The 25,605-nt window shown below is 41.7% G+C and overlaps 1 protein-coding gene across 4 annotated transcripts in view; it reads right to left on the bottom strand.

Annotated features, from left to right (window-relative positions):
• Window positions 1–17,638: 17,638 nt before the first annotated feature.
• The window catches only part of MPV17L (MPV17 mitochondrial inner membrane protein like), a 210,876-nt gene continuing 202,909 nt past the window's right edge, over window positions 17,639–25,605 (bottom strand). For all 4 annotated transcript variants that reach the window (XM_056542831.1, XM_056542830.1, XM_056542833.1 and 1 more), the window contains one exon: window positions 17,639–21,486. In XM_056542831.1, coding sequence (XP_056398806.1) covers window positions 21,286–21,486 — 201 coding nt within the window. In that variant the 3' untranslated portion in view covers window positions 17,639–21,285. The remainder of the gene's footprint in view (window positions 21,487–25,605) is intronic.

Consider the following 25,605-nt stretch of genomic DNA (forward strand, 5'->3'; position numbering starts at 1 on the left):
CCCATACAGGGGTAGACCTTGGTGGTTCAGAGGTCATCGCGGACTCAATAGATCCAGACCATCTAGAGGTAAGTCGTTCTCTTCAATCTTCTTCTCACATACCATTAGGAGGGAGACTTCTATATTTTTTTTCTAAAATTGGAAACTATTAACCTCAAATTTGTGGATTCTAAATACCATGCAAGGTTAGATAGATAAAATAGATTTTGTTTCCCTTCCAATTACATTTCCTGTATCAGACCAAATATTGGTAAATACAGATATCTTGTTCCTAAGAAACAGAGGTGCCATATAAAACTTAACCTTTAATAGATCCATTATTTCTAGATAATGATTTCTAGATAATTAACAAAATAATTGCTACTAATTAATCCTACTAACACATTTTCTAATGGATTGTGTTGGCAACATTTATACTTTTGGAAATCACTGTGGTTGCTATTGACTACTACACACTCACAAGTGTGTGGCCCTTTAAGAGTAGTGTGGTTACACTACCATGTACTTTTGTCTGCTGTAATTCACTTGGACCTAGCTTTAGCATTATACATATGATTATTTGGTTATGAGTAGTTTCCTTAAATTAGTTTTATAATCCTATCCCTTATTGTCCTTTAGCCGAAATCAGTTCAGTGTTATTATAACTGGTGGATAAGTTGCTGCAAACACTACCGTCTCGCACTCTAAAATCCCCGAGATACAGGGTTGTAAAGAGCCTCCGCCCCCTTTAGTGCTTCACAGGGGCCGTTCCCTCTAGACGGAAACAGAAAGCGCTGGCTAGCTATCAGGGACGCCGGCGTGCATACAGAGCGTGCCTGCCCGCTCACCGGACCGGCACACTATGCCACTGCAGAGTTCTTTATCGGATAATTCGTTAAGGCTTCTGTAAGTATGCAATCTTATTGCTATGAACAAACATTGTCACATACCATTAGCGGGACTGTGGTTACTCAGTTTGGTTTCACTCCGCAGAATATCATCTCCTATCCCGTTTGCATTACATTAGGATTGTGAGTATAGCCTCCCCTTCCCCTCCTTTGAAAATCTACAGAGGGGTAAGTGTTCTGGCTCTATTATTATAGTTATATTATATATTTCTCTTTTATCTTTAGGTTCTTGTATTCCGGACAGCCTGAGACTAATTATCCTAAGGTGCATACAGTGGAGATGCCTCTTTGTTACTAACCAACTTCAATTCTATTATGGCCGACATAGGCAATTACTAACTGATTTCTTGTTAGCACATGTTGATCTAATGCTCGCTTTTTACTAGTGGTCTTATATCTAGTGCAGTTATTGGTGCGGTGCATTAACACTGCACACATCTATATTGTATATGTCCCCTGATGAAGTGCAGAGCAACATTTATTATTTTCTGACTATTGCCGAGGGGGTTATTGTATTTTGCTAGTGTATGGCTGTACTCAGATATACACATAAATTTCTTGTTAAATACAGAGATCCAAGAACTTCTTTCCAAAAATGCAATAATTCCAGTACCGTCTCACGCTCAATGCTTCCTAAGCAATCTATTTCTTGTGAAAAAAAAGAGATGGTGGATCCCATCCAGTCATCAACCTACGACTTTTAAACGACTGTCACATACCACCACTTCAAGATGGAAGGTATCCATCTTTTGAAAGACATCCTCTTACAAGGGGATTGGCTCTTAAAAATAGATCTGAAAGATGCCTATCTTACAGTTCCTATCCACCATTCTTCCCAACCGCATGTCCAATTTCTTTGGCAAGGTCAACTTTGGCAGTTCACATGTTTCCCATCAACCTTTCCTCAGCACCATGGTGCTTTACAAAACTTCTAAAACCGGTCATGGCTGCGTTACGCACTCGCAGTATTCGTCTAATCATCTATTTAGATGATATTCTGAAAATGGCTTCTTCTCTTCATCTTATTCATCTCCATACTCAATGGACACTTTCCTTTCTTCAAGATTTGGGATTTTTAATCAATCAAGAGAAAATCCATCCTCTCCCCTTCAAAAGAATTAGAGTATTTGGGTTTCATTCATTCATTCATTCAGGCATTTTAAGCCTTCCACTCAAAAATGTAAATTAATATGCAGGAGATTTGTTAAATTCTAAACAAAGACTCAACCCCTTAAGGACCAAGCCCATATTCACCTTAAGCACCAGGCCAATTTTATTTTTGCGTTTTCGTTTTTTCCTCCTCGCCGTCTAAAATCCATAACTCCTTTATATTTCCATCTACAGACCCATATAAGGGCTTGTTTTTTGCGTGACCAAAATATATATAAATATATATTGTGACAGTGTGGCAAGGAAAGGGTGCATTTCCCACACTGATCCTGCAAATCTCCACCTGTGGACTAATCAATGAGGCAGCAGAAAGGGGAAGGGTCCTTTAAAAGCAAGAGAAACAGAATAATCTGGGCTCTCCCCTAGACAGAAGTGGCTGTTAGAGGGGGGAGACACAGTGTCCAGTGCCAGGCGGGCACAGCAAGGGCTGCTGAGGACACAAGCGTGGACTCCCGGAGTGAGAGACGCGGCTCCTGTAACATATAGCAGGTGGCTGTACGAATGGGACTTTATGTTCAAATGTGAACTGTGTCTTATAAGGCTCCAGGACTTATTGTGTTTAAACTGACAGGGAAAAGCCCATCAGTTATTAGTCAGGGCATGCTACATGTGTAGTGAGTGGCTAGACGGCCTAGGAGTTATTTTTATGTTTTGTTTATTTTATTTATCCTGCACCCCGTTTAATAAACCTGGTGAGGAGCCAGAATTGCAGAAAGGACTCGCTGTTTGCCGGTTTATTGTGGAAAACTGTATCCTTTGGCTACGGCAAAGGACGATCCCAGAGTGAAGAAACCTTACAATTGGTGGAGGATGCGGGCACACGTTGCTAGGAGCAACCAGTGGTCAAGTTGCAGTGGAGTTGTTGCCGGGAGCAACCAACTGTGCATGTTACAAGTGGAGCAGGACTGAGCCTGTGGTGAAGGCGTTGCTAGGGGCAACGGATCGCAACACATTGGAATTGTTGCTAGGGGCAACGATCCTGCCGACAAGTGACTGTTGGTACAGCAGGAGTGTCTGACAAGTGTGTCAAAGCAGCGGTGAGCTGTGCAAGATTTTGTGCAAAGATGGGTCGACGTCGCAAGGCCGTTGCTAGGAGCAACCGACAAGGACGGCAACCGGATATCGCTAAGAGGCATGGAGTGGTGAGCACCTTAAAGAGAACAGCGGCAGCTCAGCAAGAAGATGTCTTCACACCTGATAAGTCTCTGGCCAGGAGGTCCGAAAAGATGGACGTGAGGACTCGTGAGATGATAGTAGGTGGTATCCCGCTGTTTGTGGAACTGGATTGTCGCCAGGCTGTATCCAGAGTCATGCCGGACATACTACCCTTTTTGAAGACCCGACCAGAGACTGGTAAGACTGTTCTGATTGACTTTGAAACTTGTTATGGGACAGTAAGCCATGTTATGGAGGTGTGTACATAGCTTAATGTGGAGTTTATACTGGGCAGAGACTTCCCATATTTTTGGCCTTTGTGGAATGAGGAGAATGTGCCAGAGAAATCGCACACAAAGGTTCCTGAGGTAAAGGTTGGCGTTGTCTCGCTAGATGACTGTGTGAACTCTGTCCAAGATGTTTCCAACCTTTGTCTAAGTGTAAAATCATGTGAGGGTGGGGCGCCCCTCATGAAGGCTGATGGGACTGTTCACACTCTGCAGGTTGGACTAAAAAAGTCTAGTGAACAGAAAAGGTTGAATGCAGGACTGGGAGAAAATATTGCAAAAGGCAATTTGCATGAGTTAGGTCATGTAGATATGAACTGACCTGTCAATTCTGAACATGGGCAATGTGATATTGTGTTGTGTGAAACATGCATGCCTATGTCTTCTGAAGTAATGCGTACTGCTACCAACTCAAACAGGACAAAAGAAAACTTGTGTGAGTTGGTTGTAGATGGTAAAAAGATGGCGGCTATCCTAGACCCAAGGATGGCAATAAGTCTGGTAAAGACCAGTAGCAGAAAGCCAGATCCTGACATAGTGTCTATACAGGCTGATTTTTGGGGTTATAAAACTGTTGATGTTTGTTTTTCTACTCCCTATGGTACAGTGAGTCACAAGGTTGCAATAGCGCCCTCCTTGGAGAATGATGTAGTACTGGGGACAAATTTTCAATTTTTCCAGCAATTATGGGAAGACTGTCAGGTGACTAGAGCAGGTACACCTGATAGGCCCACAACACTTGACTTGCACCACACACTAGTTGAGAGTCACTCAGCAGAGGCTGAGGACGGGGAGTATCAGCAGTCACTAGACACATGTCAGGTAGGGGTCTGCCAGATTGCTGGGAGAGCTGAAGAACAGACTGTGTGTCAAGTCCAAGAGGATCCGGAGACTCAAGTGAAGAGTGTGCCTCTGACTGAAACACAGTCTTCAGTAAAACCAGAAACTGAGCAGGTTCTGGAACATAGGTTCCATCCTCAAGTTAAAGATGAGCCAAAAGGGGGGCTGAAATTGCATGGTCATCTAGAAGGGAAGATGGTGGCCGAAAAGGAAGCTACAGTGATGGCTGTGGATAAAGTAAAAGTGCTGAAGAAAGTACATGTGGAGCTGGGTGCTGACTGGCTACGGCAAAGGACCATCCCAGAGTGAAGAAACCTTACAATATATATATATATTTTTTTGCATATATAAAACTTTTAGAAAAATGTGTATTAATTTTTTTTTATAAAATGTGACAAAAAAAACTGCATTTTTGGACTTTAATTTTTTACGTTTACGCCATTCACCGTACGGGATAATCAACATTATATTTTGATAGTACAGACATTTACACATGCGGCGATACCAAATATGTTTATAAAAAAATATATGCTTTTTGGGGGTAAAATAGGAAAAAGGAAAATTTTCATTTTTATTGGGGGAGGGGATTTTCACTTTTTTTTACTTTTTATTTTTAAATTTTTCAACTTTTATTTTACACTTTTTATGTCCCCATAGGGGACTATCTATAGCAATCCTTTGATTGCTAATACTGTTCAGTGCTATGTATAGGACACAGCACTGATCAGTATTATCGGTGATCTTCTGCTCGATCGCAGACCAGAGCAGAAGACCCCGGGAGATGGCCAGAGCCAGGTAAGGGGACCTCCGGCCGCCATACTGGATGATCAGATCGCAGTGGCAGCGCTGTGGGCGATCCAATCATCCATTGAACGTACCGCACTGCCGCAGATGCCGTGATCTGTATTGATCAGGGCATCTGAGGGGTTAATGGCGGACATCCGTGCGATTGCGGATGTCAGCCATTACGAGCGGGTCCCTGGCTGCTACTAGCAGCTGGAACCAGCCTTGTATGACGCAAACACCATTCCGATGCTCGTGGTCATACACAGGACGTAAATGTACGTCCTGGTGCGGGAAGTCCCACCAAACCAGGACATACATTTACATCCGTGGTCGTTAAGGAGTTAATCTCCTTGCGATCCATCACCCGAGTTGTAGGCCTACTCTCAGCGTCATACGTGTCAAAGAGCAGGTATGGGACGGCACCGCTAGATCCAGTGATTAACTACCACAAGTGGGGAATAGCGGGTAGCAACTCAGCAGTCATCCGACTCAGTAGCAGTAAGTCTGCAGTGGTGCTAGGATATAGTAAAGAGATAGACTCAGTGTAACATATAGTGTAAAGCATCCAGGTAAATTCTGCACTCACCATTAAGATTGAGACTCTAGGCTCCTCAAGGGGAAAAACTGGGGACCCAGGCTGCAGAGATGTGGGCGCTCAGAGGTAAACAACCGGTGTTTTCGCGCCAAATTGAGCTTCTTCCGGCTACTCTCAGTGTCAATTCAGGCAATTTTCCCAGCTCCTCTTCACTATAGGGCTCTTCAGAGATTGAAAATCAAACATTTAAGGGACGGCTCAGGTTATTCAGATTAAATTCACATTTCCTCAGAAGCCAAAGAGGAACTTCTACGGTGGCTTCAACACATTCAATCTTGGAACGGCAAAACTATTTCCCATTTTAAACCAGACTTCTCTATAGAATCCAATGCGAGTCTCATCAGATGGGGAGTTCGCTGCAGTTGCCAATCTATGGGAGGAAAATGGTCTCCTTCGGAAACCAGTCTCCACATAAATTGCCTGGAACTCCTCGTGGGATTCTTTGCGATAAAGAGCTTCATGAAACACCACTCTCACTGCTGCGTCTTCCTTCAGATGGACAATATATCAGCTGTTCAGCATATCAATCGTCTAGGCGGTACAAAATCTAAATTGCTTGCCAACATTACAAAAGATCTTTGCCATTTTTGCCTAGACAAGAACATTATCCTGAAGGCGGAATATCTTCGAGGCTTATCCAACACTGTGGCGGATTGGAATTCCCGCTTTCTCATAGATTCCAGCGATTGGAAGTTGGATCCTGCTATATTTCATATCTTCTCTATGGGGACCTCTTTATCTTGACTTATTCGCTTCTTGACTGAACAGTCAACTCCCTTATTTCTTCAGCTGGCGTCCAGACCCCCGAAGCTTTGGGGGTGGATGCTTTCTGCCAAACTTGGCCCATAGAAACACTTTATGCCTTTCCTTCGATTCCCAGAGTTCTCTTACATGTTCTAATCAACAGATCTACTCTGTTTCTGATTACTCCATGGTGGCCAATGCAATCATGGTTCCCTCAACTTCTCTGGATTATAATAGATACTCAGAGAATCCTTCCATCACACGTACATATTCTCCTGGATCCTTTAGAGAATCCTCATCCCCTGGTCCAATCGATCCAGTTGACCTTGATTGCTTGGAAAATTTAGGGTCATCAAAATATGATTCAGAATAAGACATATTGTACTATTAACCTTTACCATTCTGCTATATCTTTTTAGCATTCTCCCATTAACTCGATTCCTGTCAGGAAAAATCCTCTTACATGGAAACTTTTAAGAGGTATTCATCTCAAGAGACCTCCTCTTTCCAAATACCATTCAACATGGGATGTTTCTAGTCTTTTGAATCTTTTTTCCTCCTGGGAAGAAAGTTATTCCTTATCTTTAAAACATCTTTCATTCAAACTTACGATCCATTTATGTCTCATTTCTATTAAAAGAGTCTCTGAGCTCTTGATCTTTCTCACAGATGTTATCTTCCAAATGGAGTTAAATTCTCCATTTTCAGACATACTAAAACAAATTTATCTTCGGTTTTCTATCCTTCTTTCCCACATAATGATAAATTATGTGTAGTACGTTGCTTGAAATCTTATGAACAAAGAACTTCTCTTAGAAATTGATCCTCCTCACATATATTGATTTCTTACTGTAAACCTCATTTACCCATATCATCTCCTAGATGGATCAAACAATCCATGGCAGGTATAGATATCTCTATTTTTAATGCTCATTCTACCAGAGGAGCCATTTCTACTAAATGATTTCAATCTGGTGGTTCCTTATCAGACATTCTTAAAGCTTTGAACTGGTCCTCAGAATTCACATTTAAAACCTATTTCAAACCTGAACCTCATGTTTCCATGGTAATTCTTTGAATATGTTTTCTCATGCCTATGTTTCTCTCATATTTTTCTGTTATAAGCTTTAAACTTGCAATAATGTGAAGTCACCATCTTGTAACAAAATTGGATATTTTCGTAGTCCTAATGATGGAAAATATGGATTTTATTAAAGACTGGAGACTAACATTATCCCTCCCATATGTCCCATCTCTTTTATTTGATTTAAATATACTCCTTTGTTTAATTTCTATTTCAGTATACTAATACCATCCTGATGTCTTCGGTTGTCTCCGTGTTCTTCTACATTTCCATCTGGTTTTGAGGTCTACCTCCATAGATGTTCCATGGATTCTTCTATCTTCATTTCTTCATTTACTCCAGTTATTATTTCATTGGTCCATTTTCTCGGATTTATGAACTATCGAATGATGGCTTTCACCATATAATATTGCACATCTTTAGTTCATCAAAGAAAGAGGGATATCCAGTAGCAACATCACCCTATATTACCTATGCCCTATTCCGATTGGCAGTTATAATGATGTAGCATGTTTGGTTGTACCATTCAAGTTTTTTCTCTGTTATGTATTTGTTAGCTATTTGTTTGCTGTCATTTAGTAAAAAGAAAGAGTGCAATGCAATAATGTTTGTCTCCTGTCTTTAATAAAATTAATATTTTCCATCATTAGGACTAGGAAAATCTCAAATTTTATGCTATCTTTCACATACAGGGCCACCCCTCCCCCTTCTTGTCTTTTCTATATAAAGAGTACCCTGGTATTGATATATCCCAGTCATTACGCTCATTGAAGTATTTCTCAGATGCTATTATTGACCCAAGTTCACTGATCTTACTTCTTTTTTTTTTTTATAACAATACTTTTTTATTGAAAAGATTTTCATATACAAAAAGTAGAACACAATACACTTAGAACATATAAGGAGGTGAGACACCTCTCTGAAAGTGTAAATAAATAACAACATAAGATAACTAACACATTGCACAAGTTCTATCCATCAAATAGGTAAAATATCCATAAAATACTTTTGTCTTATTTTTTTTTCCCTTTTTTTTTTTTCTTCTTTACCTTTCCTCTTTTTATTTTTCCGGGTCTTAGTTTACTGTATGAGTACAAACCCAAGTATACCAGGGTCTCACCGAGTACCTCAATTATCCGTTATATCTGTATTGTATTATGTGGGCCCTGTAACCAAACATCCCATCTAGTAAGAAATTCAGCCTCCCTGTCACAAGCCGAAGCCACCTTATATTCGTGCCACCCGTTAAGATTAACTTTAGAAACGATCTCTTTAATGGATGGAATATGGGATGAAGTCCAATACTTAACTATGAGAAATCTAGTGACAATTAATATATGAATAATTATAGACTCATGGAAAGAAGAATATTGGTCTATATCTACATTAAGCAGAGCTAGAGCTGGATTCAGTATGACAGGGAAGCCGCAAATGCTAGACATTAATCTACCTATACGTTTCCACATCACACTTATTTTGGGACATTGCCACCATACGTGATAGAAGGTACCTCTCTCCTTGCACCTCCAACACTTCTCCGAAGAAGAAGTAAATTTGGCTAGTCTGTCAGGGACTAAATACCATCTATATAGCAGTTTTTTGGATGTCTCCAAGTGGGCCACGCACCTAGAAAGTTTGGGTACAACTGAGTGGGCTCTACTCCATTGGTCATCCGAGAATGACACATTTAAATCTTGTTCCCATCTAGTTTTGTTCATATCTTCTATTACACCATGTTTATTGACTAAGAAATTATAACACCAAGATATGCCTCCTCTATGGTAACCCCCTTGAGAAAACCAGTTATGTAATTCTGAGTTAACAGTGGAGAGAGGTACCTGTACAGTTTCCATGGCGTGTCTGACTTGGAGAAATTTATAGAAATCTTTGTGAGAGATATCGAATGAGTGGTGTAAATCGTCAAAGGATACACATTTCTCTCCATCCCATACATCTCCTATTTTGTGTATTCCCTTATGTATCCATGCTTCTAACGTGAGGTGGGGTATAAGGGCTTCTAATACTCCTATTGGGGCTTCCAGGTGTGCGGTATGATAAAGACGACGTGGTATGACATAGGCAGACCAAACAGAATGAATGGCAGCAATCATGGGATGCTCAGAGAAGGGTTTAGAATGAAATAAATGAGTAGCAATTAATGTGTGGGCTATAGGGGTACGATTCAATACAAAATGTTCAATCTCCACCCACAACTTTGATGTGTCTAGAAGCCACAGAGACTTTAATTGGTCCATAATAACCGCTTTATAGTAAGACGCAATAGATGGACAGCTAATTCCTCCATTTTTAAGGGATGGGTACAGGTAAGATGTCTTAATTCTGGACTTCCTTCCTTTCCAAATGTATTTCATAAGTAGTGCCTGCAGAGATTGAATGTATCGGTAGGGCAAAGTAATCGGTACATTTCTGAAGGTATAGAGAATTTTAGGCAAAACCATCATTTTGATGGCCGAAACCTTACCCAGCCAGGACACCTTCAAATTGGGCATCTGGGAAGTAATTCTTTTTAGATCCGTATAAAGTGGAATATAATTAAGGTCATACAATTTTTTAGTAGGAAAGGTTAATTTAATACCCAGATAAGGAATACAATTCTCCGCCCAGGAAAAAGGATATAGGCCCTTCAGTCTGGAAACAACTTTGTTGGTCAAGCCCATATTCAAAATATGGGATTTGGAGGGGTTAATTTTATAATAAGAAAGCTTACCAAAATTGTCTAATTCTTCAATAATTCTAGGGATGGAAACCTCAGGGTCTCTACAAATTATCAGAATGTCATCCGCGAATAGGCCAATACGGTGTTCTCTATCACCAATTTTTATGCCTGCTATTGTCGGGTTAAGTCTAATACTTTCCGCTAGGGGTTCCATCGCCAGGGCAAAAATAAGGGGAGAAAGGGGGCAACCCTGTCTGGTCCCGTTAGTGATATCAAAATTATTAGACATGAAACCTGAGGTAAAAACAGAAGCTGAAGGGGAACTATATAGCGCCATGATCGCGGTCCTAATTTTGTCGGAGAACCCAAATTTTGACAGTGTGCGCCCCAGGTAACCCCAATGAATTCTGTCAAAGGCCTTCTCAGCATCTAAAGTCAGTAGTAATGAAGGTATTCGACAGGATTCTACATGGTGAATTAAATTAATGAACCGTCTAGTTCCGTCTACTGTTTGTCTTTGTTGGACAAAACCCACCTGGTCATTTTTGATCAGGGAAGGGAGAATATTATTAATTCTGTTCGCAAGGATTTTTGAATATATTTTTAAATCAATGTTGAGAAGTGAAATCGGCCGAAAATTCTCTGGTCTATCAGGGGTTTTACCTGGTTTGGGAATCGTGATAATTGTCGCTCGTAGCATTTCGGGTGGGATATAACCAGACTGAAACATAGAATTGAATAAAGGGAGGAGATATTTACCAAGAGTACTTTGATATTTCTTATAGTATTCCCCTGTGAACCCGTCAGGTCCTGGGGATTTATTCAACTTTAGAGAGGATATGACCGAGTTCAGCTCAATCTCAGTGATGGGGCTATTGAGAGCCTCAGAATCATCTGAATTTATATAGGGGAGGTTTAGATTCGATAAAAAGCGATCAATCAATGAGATTTGGGGTTGAATAATGTCAGGGTCCGATTTTAGATTGTACAATCTTTCATAGTACTCTGCCATAACATTTGCAATTAATTTGGGATTTAATATTTTTTCTCCTTTACTATTAAGGATATGTGGAATTTTTGATTTGTTCGTTATAGACCTAAATTTATTGGCCAGCATCTTGCCTGCTTTATTTCCGTGTCCGTAAAATTGAGTATTTGTCTTTTTAAGAAAAAAGTCAAACTTGTAATGTAGGGCTTGATACAATTGGAATCGTAATTTTTTTAATTCTGTTAACAAATTATTTGTAGGAGTTCTTTTATGATTATTTTCCAAAATTTTAATTTGAGATATAAGGGATTGTATTTTTTGGGATCGTAACTTTTTTTGGTGGGACGCCAATTTAATACATTCCCCTCTTAGCACCGCCTTATGAGCACACCAATGGGTAAAAACATTAGTGTCTGTCACGGAATTTAATTGGAAGTAGTCTTGTATTTTTTGATCTATGGTGGCGCTGGTGTGAGCATCGGAAAGTAGGGAATTGTTAATTCTCCACTGAAAAACTGGGGGGGTATTATATTCTTCAAGTAGGCTAGTTGTAACTGGTGCATGGTCTGACCAGCTGATAATTCCTATTGAGGAAGTTTTTGACTGCTGGAGAAGCCATTTATCCACTACTATCATATCTATACGTGAATATACACGATGAGTATGGGAGAAGAATGTGTAGTCTCTCTCCTCAGCATTGAGAGTTCTCCAAGAGTCAAAGAGGTCAGCTTTAAATAAAATATTGGAGACGTCCGTATTTCTATCCGAAATGTTAGGGGGATTTTTATCTATTCGTGGGGATAGCACTTTATTAAAATCACCCGTCAGTATTAGCGCTCCATATTTATTTTGGGCAATTCTGTTAAGGACGTGATTCAAGAAAGTGCCTTGTTTTTTATTCGGAGCATATATAGAGGCTATAGTGTATTTACGGTTATTAATATCGCAATTTAATATAATATATCTGCTATAGGCATCATATACAACATCCACCATCTTAAAGGCTACTGAATTTTTCACCGCTATCAATACACCTTTTTTCTTATTAACGTTAGGGGTGAAGAATATATTGGGAAAGTTTCTATGCTTAAGTCTAAAGGTGTCAGTTGTTAGCAGGTGGGTTTCTTGGGCACAAATAATATCGCATCCCACTCTTTTACACTCCCTCCAGAATAAGCTCCTTTTAAAGGGACTATTAAGCCCCCTCACATTGAATGTAGTGATATTAAACACCATAATTAAGACTTGTTGTAAGACTCTCAGTTATACCCCTTTTGAAATGAAACGTATAAGCAAACCAGATACATCCCATATACCTGTGTCTGTAAATGGAGCTCCATAATAAACCTAGACCCTTAGTAGAATAATGAATAAGAACTTGCGCGAACGTAAACTTTAAACTTTTGGTTCTGTAAGAACCAGCCAGTACCTCATGGTATAACACGGCCAAGAGGATGGCGTGGGAGAAAAAATGTATTGCATGGAAATACAATTTCAACGTTAGAATACGCATCAATTTTATCTATCAGACATTCCGCCCTGATGTCAATAACTGGTAACGTTAACCCTATAAACAACAAGATACCTCAACCAAAGAATAGTCCTTGACATAGTTCTGCAGTGGAGTTCGTCATGAGGGCTTGACGGTAAACAGTTCTACAAAGTCTCCATGAGCTTGTCTGTCACTCCTCAGGTAGGGGAGCGAGATCTTGAGTGGGAGTGTCTGTCCCGTCCGTGAGAAGACTCAGGAGACTTCCGTTGTACTCTTGACCATTCCTGATGGATAGGTGCTGGCCTGGGTTTAGGTGGATCCGTCAGCATGGAGGGTTTAATCCTGTCAGGGAACCATTTGCCCACCATGTGTAGGGCCTCTCTAGGTGTGGAAAAGGAGAGTGTAGCTCCATTTCTGGGAACCAATAGTTTCACTGGAAAACCCCATCTGTAGGGAACTCCCTCCTCTCTCAAGACAGCGGTGGAAGTGGAGAAAGCTTTCCTCCTTTTCAATGTTGCAGCAGATAGGTCGGCAAACAGGGTGATGTTCAGGAATCGGTCCGGTAAATTAGGAGGCTTCTTGGCTGCTCTCAATACATCTTCTTTATAGTGAAAGAAATGGATTCTGGCAAGGACATCTCTAGGTACGTCTCGAGAGAGATGTGTTGGTTTAGGCAGACGGTGTACTCGGTCCACTATCATGTCTCTTTGGTCAGCTTGTGGAGTAAGCACGCTAAAGTAATCTGTGAGAAAATCACGCAGTTCTGAGTTTTGCACTGACTCAGGTATTCCTCTGAAGCGGATATTATTCCTCCTGGATCTGTCTTCCAGGTCCGCTAATTTTAATTGAATGGAAACAATGTCGTCTGTCGTCTCATTTTGAGAGTCCACTAGTGCATTGTGAGCGTCTGTGAATTTTTCCAGTTTGTCCTCCAAGTTTGCTGTACGTTCACCTATTTGTGCCACTTCTTTAGAAAGTACGCTTATGGATGACAGTACATCTTTCTGTAAAGAGTCTCTGAATTCTTGGAATAAGTTTCTCATTGTAGATTCCATGCTAGCAGGCATTTTATCCTCCAGTTTGGATGTCATATCAGGCGGTTTAATGGAGGGGTTGGACATATGGGTAACAGCTGCCGATATAGAGCTTAGTTGTGAGTTGGTTTTTGGAATTACAGATTCAGCTCCCAAAGGAGTAGATAGAGATGTTTGGTCACCTGTGGTATAATTACAAGGTAAGTCTGAGAAATCACTTTCTTCGTCAGCGAAGTTGCAAATAGGAACAGATTTGTTTCTCAATGAGTAGTATTCGGTGAGTTTATTGGTATCTTTTTTTTTCGAGCGCCTCCTAGACATGTTACAACAGTCCCTCAGTAAAAGAAGCCTCACAGGCCATTAAGGCAGGTAAAAGGAAGAGGAGGAAACATCAAAGTCCATCTGCAGTGACTGAGAATAAGCGAGGAAACAGCACCCCCCAGTGGCAATTTGTTTAATGACACTGGACCCTTTAGGGGAAGCCGTGGGTAAGCTGATAATAATATACTGTAAAAGGTAGCACTTTTCTTGTATTAGATTCTTTAAGTTATCATCACTTCAGTATCACAATATGCAGCATACAATATGTTGACTAGTATGGAAAAGGGAGATGAAATGTTACTGTAAACCATAAGCCACAGATCTAAGGGTACAGCTCATCCAGCGCTGGAGCCTTGTAAGTAACTTTTGCAGAGACTGCTGTCCCACTTAGTAGTTTGGGTACCAGGGTAAGAACAATATGGCTGACAGGTAGTACAGTTTCCTCCACAAGGCTATATCCCAACTCTGCCACAGGTGGTTTGTCATCAGAGTACTCACAGTCTTTTAGGTTGTTTTCATCAAAAGCCAGGGGAGCACTTTCAAAACGATGCCACTGCGTCCCCCACTTCTCCCCTTTCCTCTCCCTCCTCACGGTCTCGGTGGAGGGGTGCTGCTAATGAGGATGTGTGAGCGCAGCAGCAGGCAGGCAAGATGGCGTCAGCGTCTCCACTACCCGTCTCCCCCTCTCTACTCCAAGCAGCGCAGCCGAGTGCGGGCAGCGATTAGGGGGTCGGGATACCAGCAGCCGGACGTCCAAGAGCAGCAGTTACTTCATCTGCTCCCCCAGCTCACATGAATCTCCTCCGTACCTCTGGTGAGTAGCTCACAGCCTGGGTGGCAAAATGGCGCCGGCAGCGCCGCTATGTTCGCGCCTTCCGGATCTCCGGCCACAATAACTCCGGTCTCAGCGAGCGTAGAAAGGCCGGGGTAGTCTCTTTCCGTTCCGCACCGCAAGCCCTGTCAGATGAGGTTAGTCAAAGAGGAATTTGTGAGGGTTAACTGCCGATTTGTGCCGCTATATCAGAGCTGAGGGGAGAGCCCTCTACATCCGCGTCTGCTCTCCTCCGCTTCCGGCCACGCCCCCCCCTGATCTTACTTCTTAAACTAAGAGCATTTGTAGACAAGACTCTGAGCTTGTCTTTTTTTTAACCTATGTCCTACTTGTATACTCTGGCATTGTTTTGGGGGGCAATATGACTGATGGATTATCACTATTACCCCCCCCCCTTACCTTTCTAGTTGAAATATTTTTTAGAAAAAACTTTGAACTGCTCCCTAAGGACATGCGTTCCCTTGAGAGAAAGATACAAACCATCTTTCTTTTACAGTTCCTTTCTATTCCATCTGGAGATATCGTAAAACACAAAGCCAAATCCTTGCTTCTGACACCATTCACCAAGCCATGAGTTAACTTTCCTAATACACATTTGCTTATCATACTGAAGATTTTGCACAGGAAGAACAGCCAAGAATGAAACAGTGGACGCAATCTTCTGTATCTCATTATCAAGTGTGTGATAAGCTTGCTTGACCTCCAAAACCTCATTGCACACCAGATCATTTGTCCCTAATTGGACAAGAACATCCCGAGGGATATCTAGTGGAAATTCCTTTTGGAAATTCTGCAGTGTAAAATTAACTTCAAGGTGTCCATATGCCAACTTTGTGGTAACACTTTATTAGTAATTTATATATCTTGGGGTAATAGTCTTATTTAAATCCACCAGAATACCCTTTTAACCTTATTGAATGAGGCTATAATCCATGCTCAAATTCAAAGCTCTACCTCAGATTTCTGCTACCAAAATCCAGAACAGTTTTTTCCTGTGGAAAATATTTCTGTGTAAACATTTTGTTAGACTAGTTGTTACAGAATCTATTTATTGGCTATATGAGTCTTTTGATCGAGGAGCAGACAAGAAAAGTTATCCAACAGTGGAAAACATTTCTATGCAATTTTGACTTCGCAGACTGTTGGAGAAAATAGCTAAAATATACTTACTGCTGTATGTTACTTTTTCTCTCTACAAACTGATCACTTGTATGACTGCAGTGGTGCAGCTTTAGGGGGTGCAGAAGTAGCAGTCCCACCAGGCAGGGCCGGCCTTAGGTGTTCAGGTGCCCTGTGGGAGCTAACCTTGTGCCTCCCCCCCCCCCCATAAACGTACACAAAGAGGAAAAAAAATCTTTGTGACAATTTTTTAAAATATTTAATCAGTCCCCGGCCCCCTTAATCAGTCCCATGTACTCCTTCACCAGTCCCCTGCCCCCCTTAATCAGATGCAGTATAGTTCCCCCACATTAGGTGCAGTATAGTTCCCACACATTAGGTGCAGTATAGTTCTCCACATTAGGTTGGCAGTATAGTTCCCCACATTAGGTACAGTATAGTTCTCCACATTAGGTTGGCAGTATAGTTCCCCACATTAGGTGCAGTATAGTTCCCCACATTAGGTGCAGTATAGTTCCCCACAATAGGTAGTAGCAGGTTCCCCACATTAGGTAGAAGCAGGCTCCCCACATTAGGTAGTCGCAGGTTCCCCACATTAGGTAGAAGCAGGTTCCCCACATTAGATAGTCGCAGGCTCCCCACATTAGGTAGAAGCAGGTTCCCCACATTAGGTAGAAGCAGGTTCCCCACATTAGGTAGTAGCAGGTTTCCCCCCCCCCCGGACTCACACACACAGACAGACACCCACACACACACAGGCAGACACCCACACACACAGACACCCACACATGCACACACACACAGACACACTTACCTGTCCTGCACTGCGCTTCTCTCCGGCGTCACTGACGTCCTCCTGTGCGGGTCTGCGGAGGGACGTCACATGCGCGACATCCCTTCAGACTCGGGCCGGCCAGCCAACCAGAGACGCGGAGGAGAGAGGGGTAAGTGAAACCTCCCTATGTAATGAAGAAAACTGTGCCCTGAAGCGGAATGTGACCCTCCGCATAGGGACACAGTTGAGGGAGGGTAGTGGGAATGGAATGAGAGGGAGCGGCCTGCAAAGCAGAAAACTGTGTCCCTGTGCGGAGGGTCACATTCCGCCACAGGACACAATTTTCTTCATTACACCGGCATTTAGTGCTGCTTGCCCGAAGCAGCACTAAATGTCTGAAGAAGTTACCTGCCCGGTGCCCGGAACTGCACGTCGGGCAATACAAATTACATATACCTCGTGTGAGCTGTGTCAGCCGCCCGGCGCCCCTGTTGCTATGGCGCCCTGTGCGGCCGCACAGCTCGCTCACCCCTAAGGCTGGCCCTGACACCAGGGCCCTTGTGCCTAAGGGGGTTCAATAGCCCATCTGTTCCATAAGAGACCAGTATTATAATTGGCACATGGTACTGTTGCAGATTTTGCATCAGGGCCCAGAAGCTACAAGCCTCTGTATGACTGGATTTGTGGAATTGAACCCAGGAAATTGTACCAATGTGAGTCAAATCTATTGAAGTAATCACAACTAATCCTTCACAAGTTTATTGTAATCCTAAAAGCACAGGGGCTGAAAAATTACATGAAAAAAAAGTGTGCAAGGATATCATTTTCAACCATCAAAAACACAAACTACTGAACAATTGTATTGTTTATTATTCACATTATTCCAGAAAACATCACATTTTTCAAATGTATATGTAAACAGTAACAAGCAATGTCCTAAAAATCACAGGTCATCATGACTGTTCACATTCTACATATCTGTTCCAAAAGTGGGGTCTGACAATCAATTTACAAGTTGTTTGTGATCATAAAACAGTTACTATTATAAGAAATGTAAAACTCAAAAACTGATACAAAAATCTTCAGTATTTTTAGTGAAACTGTGGAAAAACATTTACACTGACTGGCTAGGAAAGATTCTTTAAAATGCTAAATAATAACCTGCAGACCAGTGGCTTATCTACCATAGAGATAGGGTACGCCCCTGCTATTGGGCCTGGAAGCCAGGGAGGCCCGGTCAGCGATCAAATGGCCCAACCCCCTAATTCACCTGACCCAGTGAATTTTAAAGTTGGTGGCTGTCCAAATCACCCACTTTTTCATCTGCTTGCTAGCCCAATTTTCCTGGATCACTATTAATTGTTCTAACTATTTTAGCTTTGGTCACATACTGTAAGTCTTTCTAGTTTATTATCTCCATTATTTCTAAATATATTTTATTATAAATCTATCAGATACATCTGATGACTGCTTCTTGTTTTCAGTTCCAACCCATGTTTTTGGATTTCATATTCTCTGACATTTCATTGGATGATTGGTTGAAATTAACAAATGTACACAACAAATAACCTAGAAGATTGAATAAACTAATTTCCTAATGTGCCCAAAACAATATTTCTAAAACAAATTGTAACCTTATTTAATCATAATACATTATTATCATTATTAGAATCATATCTCTGTCAGTGTATATCAGTATATTACACTAAGAACTGTGTGCCAGTAATATGCAAAAGACTCAATAAAAATGTTACATTATATGTTGTTGAATATTATTCACAAAATATAGTTTGTATTTAAAGTACTTTAGGATTCACAAGATAGTGTATAGAGATGTGTTAAGTGCATTACAGAGGGGATTGTATGAGACTTGTAGAATAGATGCCTGATACAAGCTATATGTGGACTCCTGAACCCAATACAAACACAGGACCTCACATGTGATATACACCAATTTATTGCTTTTCCTTATAAATGCTAGAATCACCTGTACACACTTCCTGGTCCTTACTTGAATGGCCTTCATATCAGAGTAAGGACCAGGAATGCACTTGGTGGCATTCATTATAGAGTGTGTTCAAGTGGTTCACATTATTAATAATTTTGTGCAAAAAATTAGTGCAAAATCTGTGTTAATAAAAAAAAAAGAAACTATAACCTTTTTATGTTCCCTGGACCTCTGATCTTGCTGACTGCTAAAATGGGAACTGAAATATGTACAAACTGTACTTGTTTTTATAAAATAGGATTTATAATAACTTTTACAGAAGAACAGTAGGATAGTTGCCCATAGAAACCATTCAGATTGTTACTTTCCTTTTTAAAAGGCCTCTAAAAAAAAAAAAAAAGCTGGAATCTTACCAGCTCCCCTGTCCTACTGCACAAGTTTTGATACATTTCACCCATAATGAGTGAAGTTAGCAGTTGGCAGAGGAGTAACTGCTCATTCACCTTTAAATAGGTACTCTGGTGAAAACCTTTTTTCTTTTAAATCAACTGGTGGCAGAAAGTGAAACATATTTGTAAATTACTTCTATTAAAAAATCTTAATCCTTCCTGTACTTATTAGCTGCTGAATACTACAGAGGAAATTCTTTTCTTTTTGGAATGCTCTCTGATGACATCAAGACCACAGTTCTCTCTGCTGATGTTATTATAATAATGATAACGCTTTATTTATTGTTGTCCTTAGTGGGATTTGAACCTAAGTCTCCAGCACTGCAAGGCAGCAGTGCTAACCACTGAGCCACCATGCTGCCCTTAGCATACATCTGCTATGCATGGTTGCTAAAATGGACAGATATGTCAGCAGAGAGCACTGTGTTCGTGATGTCATCAGTGTTCCAAAAATAAAGGAATTTCCTCTGTATCATTCAGCAGCTAATCAGTACTGGAAGGATTAAGATTTTCTAATAGAAGTAATTTACAAATATCTGTTAGAGACGATAGCAAGGTAGAAAGTCCAGGCACTGCACTATGGGCGTTATGCTGTCAGATCATTAACACAGTGTATAGGTGTAGTTCACACCATGCAGCAAGACTCAAAAGTATCTTCCGAAGTAACGCTGTATCTGAGGGTGCTGACTAGTGAGTGTCCAAGTGGTATAGATAGTATCACAAATGAAGAAGTCAGAAATAAAGTTGCACTCAGGTAACTGAGCCGGAAGAAGCGTCCCACGTGACGTGAAACTAGTCGCTCCCACAGGTGTGTCCCACGTCAGGAGAGCCGGCTGACTCTCGCTCCCCACCATGGACTTTTGATTGTTCAGCTCCGAATATATGCAATAAAGACTTCTACGTTGCTGAAGATTTGAGTGAGTGCGACTTTATTTCTGACTTCTTCATTTGTGATAATTTACAAATATGTTTAACTTTCTGCCACCAGTTGATTTAAAAGAAAAAAGGTTTTCACCGGAGTACCCCTTTAAGTATCATGATCAGAGCTGCAGACATGGGCATATGTGATAGAGAATAAAACAAATGATGTCTGTTCATTAGCAGATGACTGTTTGCAAAGTTATAAAATCATATTTTTCTTCTCAGGAGTCGTGAAGACCAGGCTGAGCTGCAGAATGCATGCCACCTCCCCCCGCCCACCCCTGATCTACATGATGGATGAAAAAGTTTCCGTGCTGAAAGCTTAAAGGGGTACTCCGCTGCTCAGCATTTGGAACAAACTGTTCCAAACGCTGGAGCAGACGCCGGGAGCTTGTGAGGTCATAACCCCGCCCCCTCATGATGTCACGCCCCCACCCCTCGATGCAAGGCTATGGGAGGGGGTGTGGCAGCTGAGCAGCGGAGTACCCCTTTAACCTTGTGCATCTATCAAACAGGGTGGTGGGGGAGGGAGAATGCTTCTATGAGACTTAAAAGGGAAACTGACATCTGGTTCGCCCCCATAAACACAATATACAGCGTTTTAGTGCAGAGTAAAAAAAAGTGTTACTTACAAAAATTGATCCAGCCGTTTCTGAGTACAGGATGTGTTGCTAGTATGCAAATATGTCTCTTTGTGCAAGGAAGACGGGAGCCGCCTTTCCGAGCTTTCCTGCCTTCTTCATCTGCGCACCCATAAGCCCACCTCTGCATATGCATAAATCTTTAGTCTCATGTCCTAATTACAATGTCGTTTTCTCTCCCTATAAGCTATCTGCTCAGTCCCTTGAAGAGTGTCTATAATGTGCTTCTAATTTATGACAATGATCTATGGGGACAGGAAGAATCTATGAACACATTTGTGTTTTTGATCTGCAGTCAAATATCAGTTTGAAAAATGCATGTGCATATCTACACAGTATAGGTTCTGATTTTATAAACAAAAGAAAAACATAACAAAAGCGTGAATGTGAGAACACAGCCTTTAGTATTAGTGAGATGATATTATTGTGTCTGGATTGTTCTCAGAATCATTTTGTTTACACCAGGACATGTTGCTTCTACAAAATGAAGGACTAGGTTTAAAATTGTAACCCACAGGATTGGCAGCATTGCAACAGAATTCATTTCTCCTTTCTGTCTTTATCTTTTGTTTTTTCATTGATCATTTTATTGCCAATTATTGGAATGGCCTGAAGAAATCTTGCCGTCACCTGATCAATGTCTCGATTACGTATATAGCAGAGAAATGTAGTCCACAGAAAAGCGCATACCCCGATGTAGGCAGTTCTGATGACAGGAGGTATAATGCTGAAATTTATTGTCTGAAAATGTAATTACAAAAAAGAATACATTTTTATATATGAAATACAATACAGAAAAACATGCTTGTCTGAATATACTGTAAAACAGTGATACCTAAACATACAATAGCAAAGGGGTATTCCGTTTTCTAAAAATGATATTCTATTATACTGGGCCGATGTGAAAAAATAAATACATATACTCTCCTACCTCACTCCCTTAGGCGTCCCCCGGTGAAGTCATCCGATCCTCCAATAAATGCTTCAGCTGTTACTTTCGAGATGGAACACTGCTGCAGCTGGTGATTGGCTGAGCGAGCTCTCCCTTTCGAGATAGACCTATCTCAAAGTAGAAGCCGAAGCATTCAGCAGGGGACTGGAAGACTTTACAGGAGGTCGGAGCAAGAAAGGCATATTTTATTACTATTTTTATGTTGGCCCCAGCACAATAGGACATAAATTGTAGAACTGGGAATACATGTTTAAAGAAGCATTTTAAGAATTTGTTTTCGCTAGTGCAGCATAGGTTATTATTATGTTATGATTAGCTCCAGTTTACAATTCCACAATGATGGGGGTTCTCTAAGGCCTCGCTCACACAGCGGAATATACAAGGAACATCCAGCAGACAGATTCTGCTTGGAAATTCTTTTGCAACAGATTCCCGTTGTTTTCAATGGGATTGTACTGCACCATGCACTCTGCAGAATTTCCACCCTGGAAACATCTAGTTTATAAATTCATATACTGGCCTCTGCAGTAAGAATTGAAAAGTCAAACCTTAGGGTGGAATCTGCTTGAAAATACATTGCTGTCTGTGGTGCATTTTTGAACTGTCCAGCTGGAAATTTTCTGGCTCTGAATTCTAGTAAAATTTTACAGTGTGAACATAGGTTTATACAGCCTACATTTTCCATTAATCTTCTGGCTATGGCTTGGGAGTTTGATTATTGCACCTGGAAATCTAATCAGGCTGCCAGTGCTGGAGATTACCCAAGTGACTTCATTAGACTAATAAGTGAGTTGGTGTCAATTTACACTGTGCAGTTTTCAAACAGTTTTCTTTTTTCTCAAAGTTACTTTTTTCAAAGAAATATTGCCATAAGTAGAAAGTGATTTGACTAATAAGTTAAGGGCCCTGATTTACTAAGAGTGGAGTGTAGTTTTCTTTGTGGGTTTTAACCACTTAGGTACCCAGGGCGTATAGGTACTCCTTTGCTCCCTGGTACTTAAGGACCCAGGGCGTACTTGTACGCAGGCACCCCACGCAAATGCCCAGGGGGTCACCAGACCCCCCCCATGTCGGCGATCTCCACAAATCTCCGGTGAATTCACCGATTCCGGGTCATACGGGTCTATGGTGACCCAGATTATAAGGGGGATTAGGGTTGTCCAAGACACCCACAATCCCTCTGAAGGGATAGGAGTCAGGTGGCAGGGGTGCCACCCCTCTTATCCCTGCTATTGGTCATCAAGAAGCAACGACCAATAGCAGATCGGGGGCAGGGGTCCCCGATCCCTGAAACCAACAGGGACCGGCGCCGAAGCCCACTCACCCATCGGCGGCGGCAGCAGGCGGCGATTAGCTGCGGTGATCAGCGGCTGAAGAGCATGGCGATGCGGCTCCCTGGATCCTACGGAAGCCGGTGAGTTGCCTAACAACATCTGGAGGGCTACAATCTGAGACCACTGTACAGTGGTCTCTAAACCGTGGCCCTCTAGATCTTGCAAAACTATAACTCCTAGCATGCCCACAAAACAGTTTGCTGTCTGGGCATGCTGGGATTTGTAGTTTTGCAACATCTGGAGGGCCACAGTTTGGAGATCACTGTGCACTGGTCTCTAAACTGTAGCCCTCCAGATGTTGCAAAACTGCAAATTCCAGCATGTCCAAACAGCAAACAGCTGTCTCAGCATGCTGGGAGTTGTAGTTGCTTACCTCCAGCTGTTGCATAACTACACCCCCAGCATGCCCTTCGGCGATCAGTACATGCTGGGAGTTGCAGTTTTGCAACAGCTGGAGGCACACTGATTGGAAAATACTGAGTTAGGTAACAGAAACTAAATGAAGGTTTTCCAACCAGTGTGCCTCATGCTGTTGCAAAAGTAAAACTCCCAGCATGCACGATCTGTCAGTACATGCTGGGAGTTGTAGTTTTGAAACAGCTGGAGGTTTGCCCCTCCCCCCCATGTGAATGTACAGGGTACATTCACATGGGCCAGTTTACAGTGAGTTTTCTGCTTCAAGTTTGAGCTGTGGCAAATTTTTCGCCACAGCGCAAACTCCAGTGGGAAACTCACTGTAAACCCGCCAGTGCGAATGTACGCTAAAAACACTACACTAACACATAATAAAGGGTAAAACACTACATATATACCCCGTTACACAGTCCCCCCCCCCCCAATAAAAATGAAAAACTTGTTGAGCAGGAGTGTTTCCAAAACGGAGCCTTCAGCTGTTGCAAAACAACAACTCCCAGCATTTCCGGACAGCCACTGACTGTCCAGGCATGCTGGGAGTTTAGCAACAGCTGGAGGCACCTTGTTTGGGAAACACTGGCGTAGAATACCCCTATGTCCACCCCTATGCAATCCCTAATGTAGTCCTCAAATGCGCATGGCACTCTCTCACTTAGGAGCCCTGTCGTATTTCAAGGAAACAGTTTAGGGCCACATATGGGGTATTTCCGTACTCGGGAGAAATTGCACTACATATTGTGGGGGCTTATTCTCCTTTTACCCCTTATGAAAAGGAAAAGTTGGGGGCTACACCAGCCTGTTAGTGTAAAAAACAGTTGCCCCATACTTTTTATTTTCACAAGCAGTAAAAGGAAAAAAATTTGATTTTACAGCGGTTCGGACATAAACGCCAAAAAAAAAATACCGACATGTGACCCCATTTTGGAAACTACACCCCTCACGGAATGTAGCAAGGGGTATAGTGAGCCTTAATACCCCACAGGTGTTTGATGAATTTTCATTAAAGTTGGATGGGAAAATGAAAAAAAAAAATTTCACTAAAATGCTGGTGTTACCCTAAATTTTTTATTTTCACAAGGAAAAATAGGAAAAAGACCCCCAAAATTTGTAACCCCATTTCTTCTGAGTAGGAACATACCCCATAAGTGGATGTAAAGTGCTCTGCGGGTGCACTACAATGCTCAGAAAAGAGGGAGTGCCATTGGGCTTTTGAAGAGAAAATATGTCTGAAATTGAAGGCCACATGTGTTTACAAAGCTCCCATAGTGCCAGAACAATGGACCCCCCCCCTCATGTGACCCCATTTTGGAAACTACACCCCTCGCGAAAAGTAATAAGGGGTACGGTGAGCATATGCCCCACAGGTGTCTGACAGATTTTTGGAACAGTGGTCCGTGAAAATGAAAATGTAATTTTGTTCCAAAGATCTGTCAAACACCAGTGGGGTGTAAATGCTCACTGCACCCCTTATGAAATTGTGAGGGGTGTAGTTTCCAAAATGGGGTCCTCATGTCCACTGTTCTGGCACCACGGTGGGCTTTGTAAACGCACATGGCCCCTGACTTCCATTCCAAACAAATTCTCTCTCCAAAAGATCAATGGCGCTCCTTCTCTTCTGAGCATTGTAGTGTGCCAGCAGAGCACTTTACATCGACATATGAGGTATTTCCATACTCAGAAGAAATGGGGTTACAAATTTTGGGGGTCATTTTCTCCGATTACCCCTTGTAAAAATGTTACATTTGGGGAAGAAACAGTATTTTAGTGAAATTAACACCTGTGAGGTGTTAAGGCTCACTGTACCCCTTGTTACGTTCCTTAAAGGGTGTAGTTTCCAAAATAGTATGTCATGTGTTTTTTGCTGTCCTGGCACCATAGGGGCTTCCTAAATGCGACATGCCCCCTAAAAACCATTTCAGCTAAATTTTCTTTCCAAAAGCCAAATGTGACTCCTTCTCTAATGAGCATTGTAGTTCACCAGCAGAGCATTTTACGTCCTAACATGGGGTATTTCCATACTCAGAAGAGATGGGGTTACAAATTTTGGGGGGCATTTTCTTCCATTACCCTTTGTAAAAATTGTAAATTTGGGGGGGGGGGGGGAAACTGCACTTTAGTGAATTTTTTTTTTCCATTTACACATCCGATTTTAAAGAAAAG

This window comes from Hyla sarda, chromosome 10, assembly GCF_029499605.1.
Source record: "Hyla sarda isolate aHylSar1 chromosome 10, aHylSar1.hap1, whole genome shotgun sequence".
NCBI classification, from domain to species: Eukaryota; Metazoa; Chordata; class Amphibia; order Anura; family Hylidae; genus Hyla; species Hyla sarda.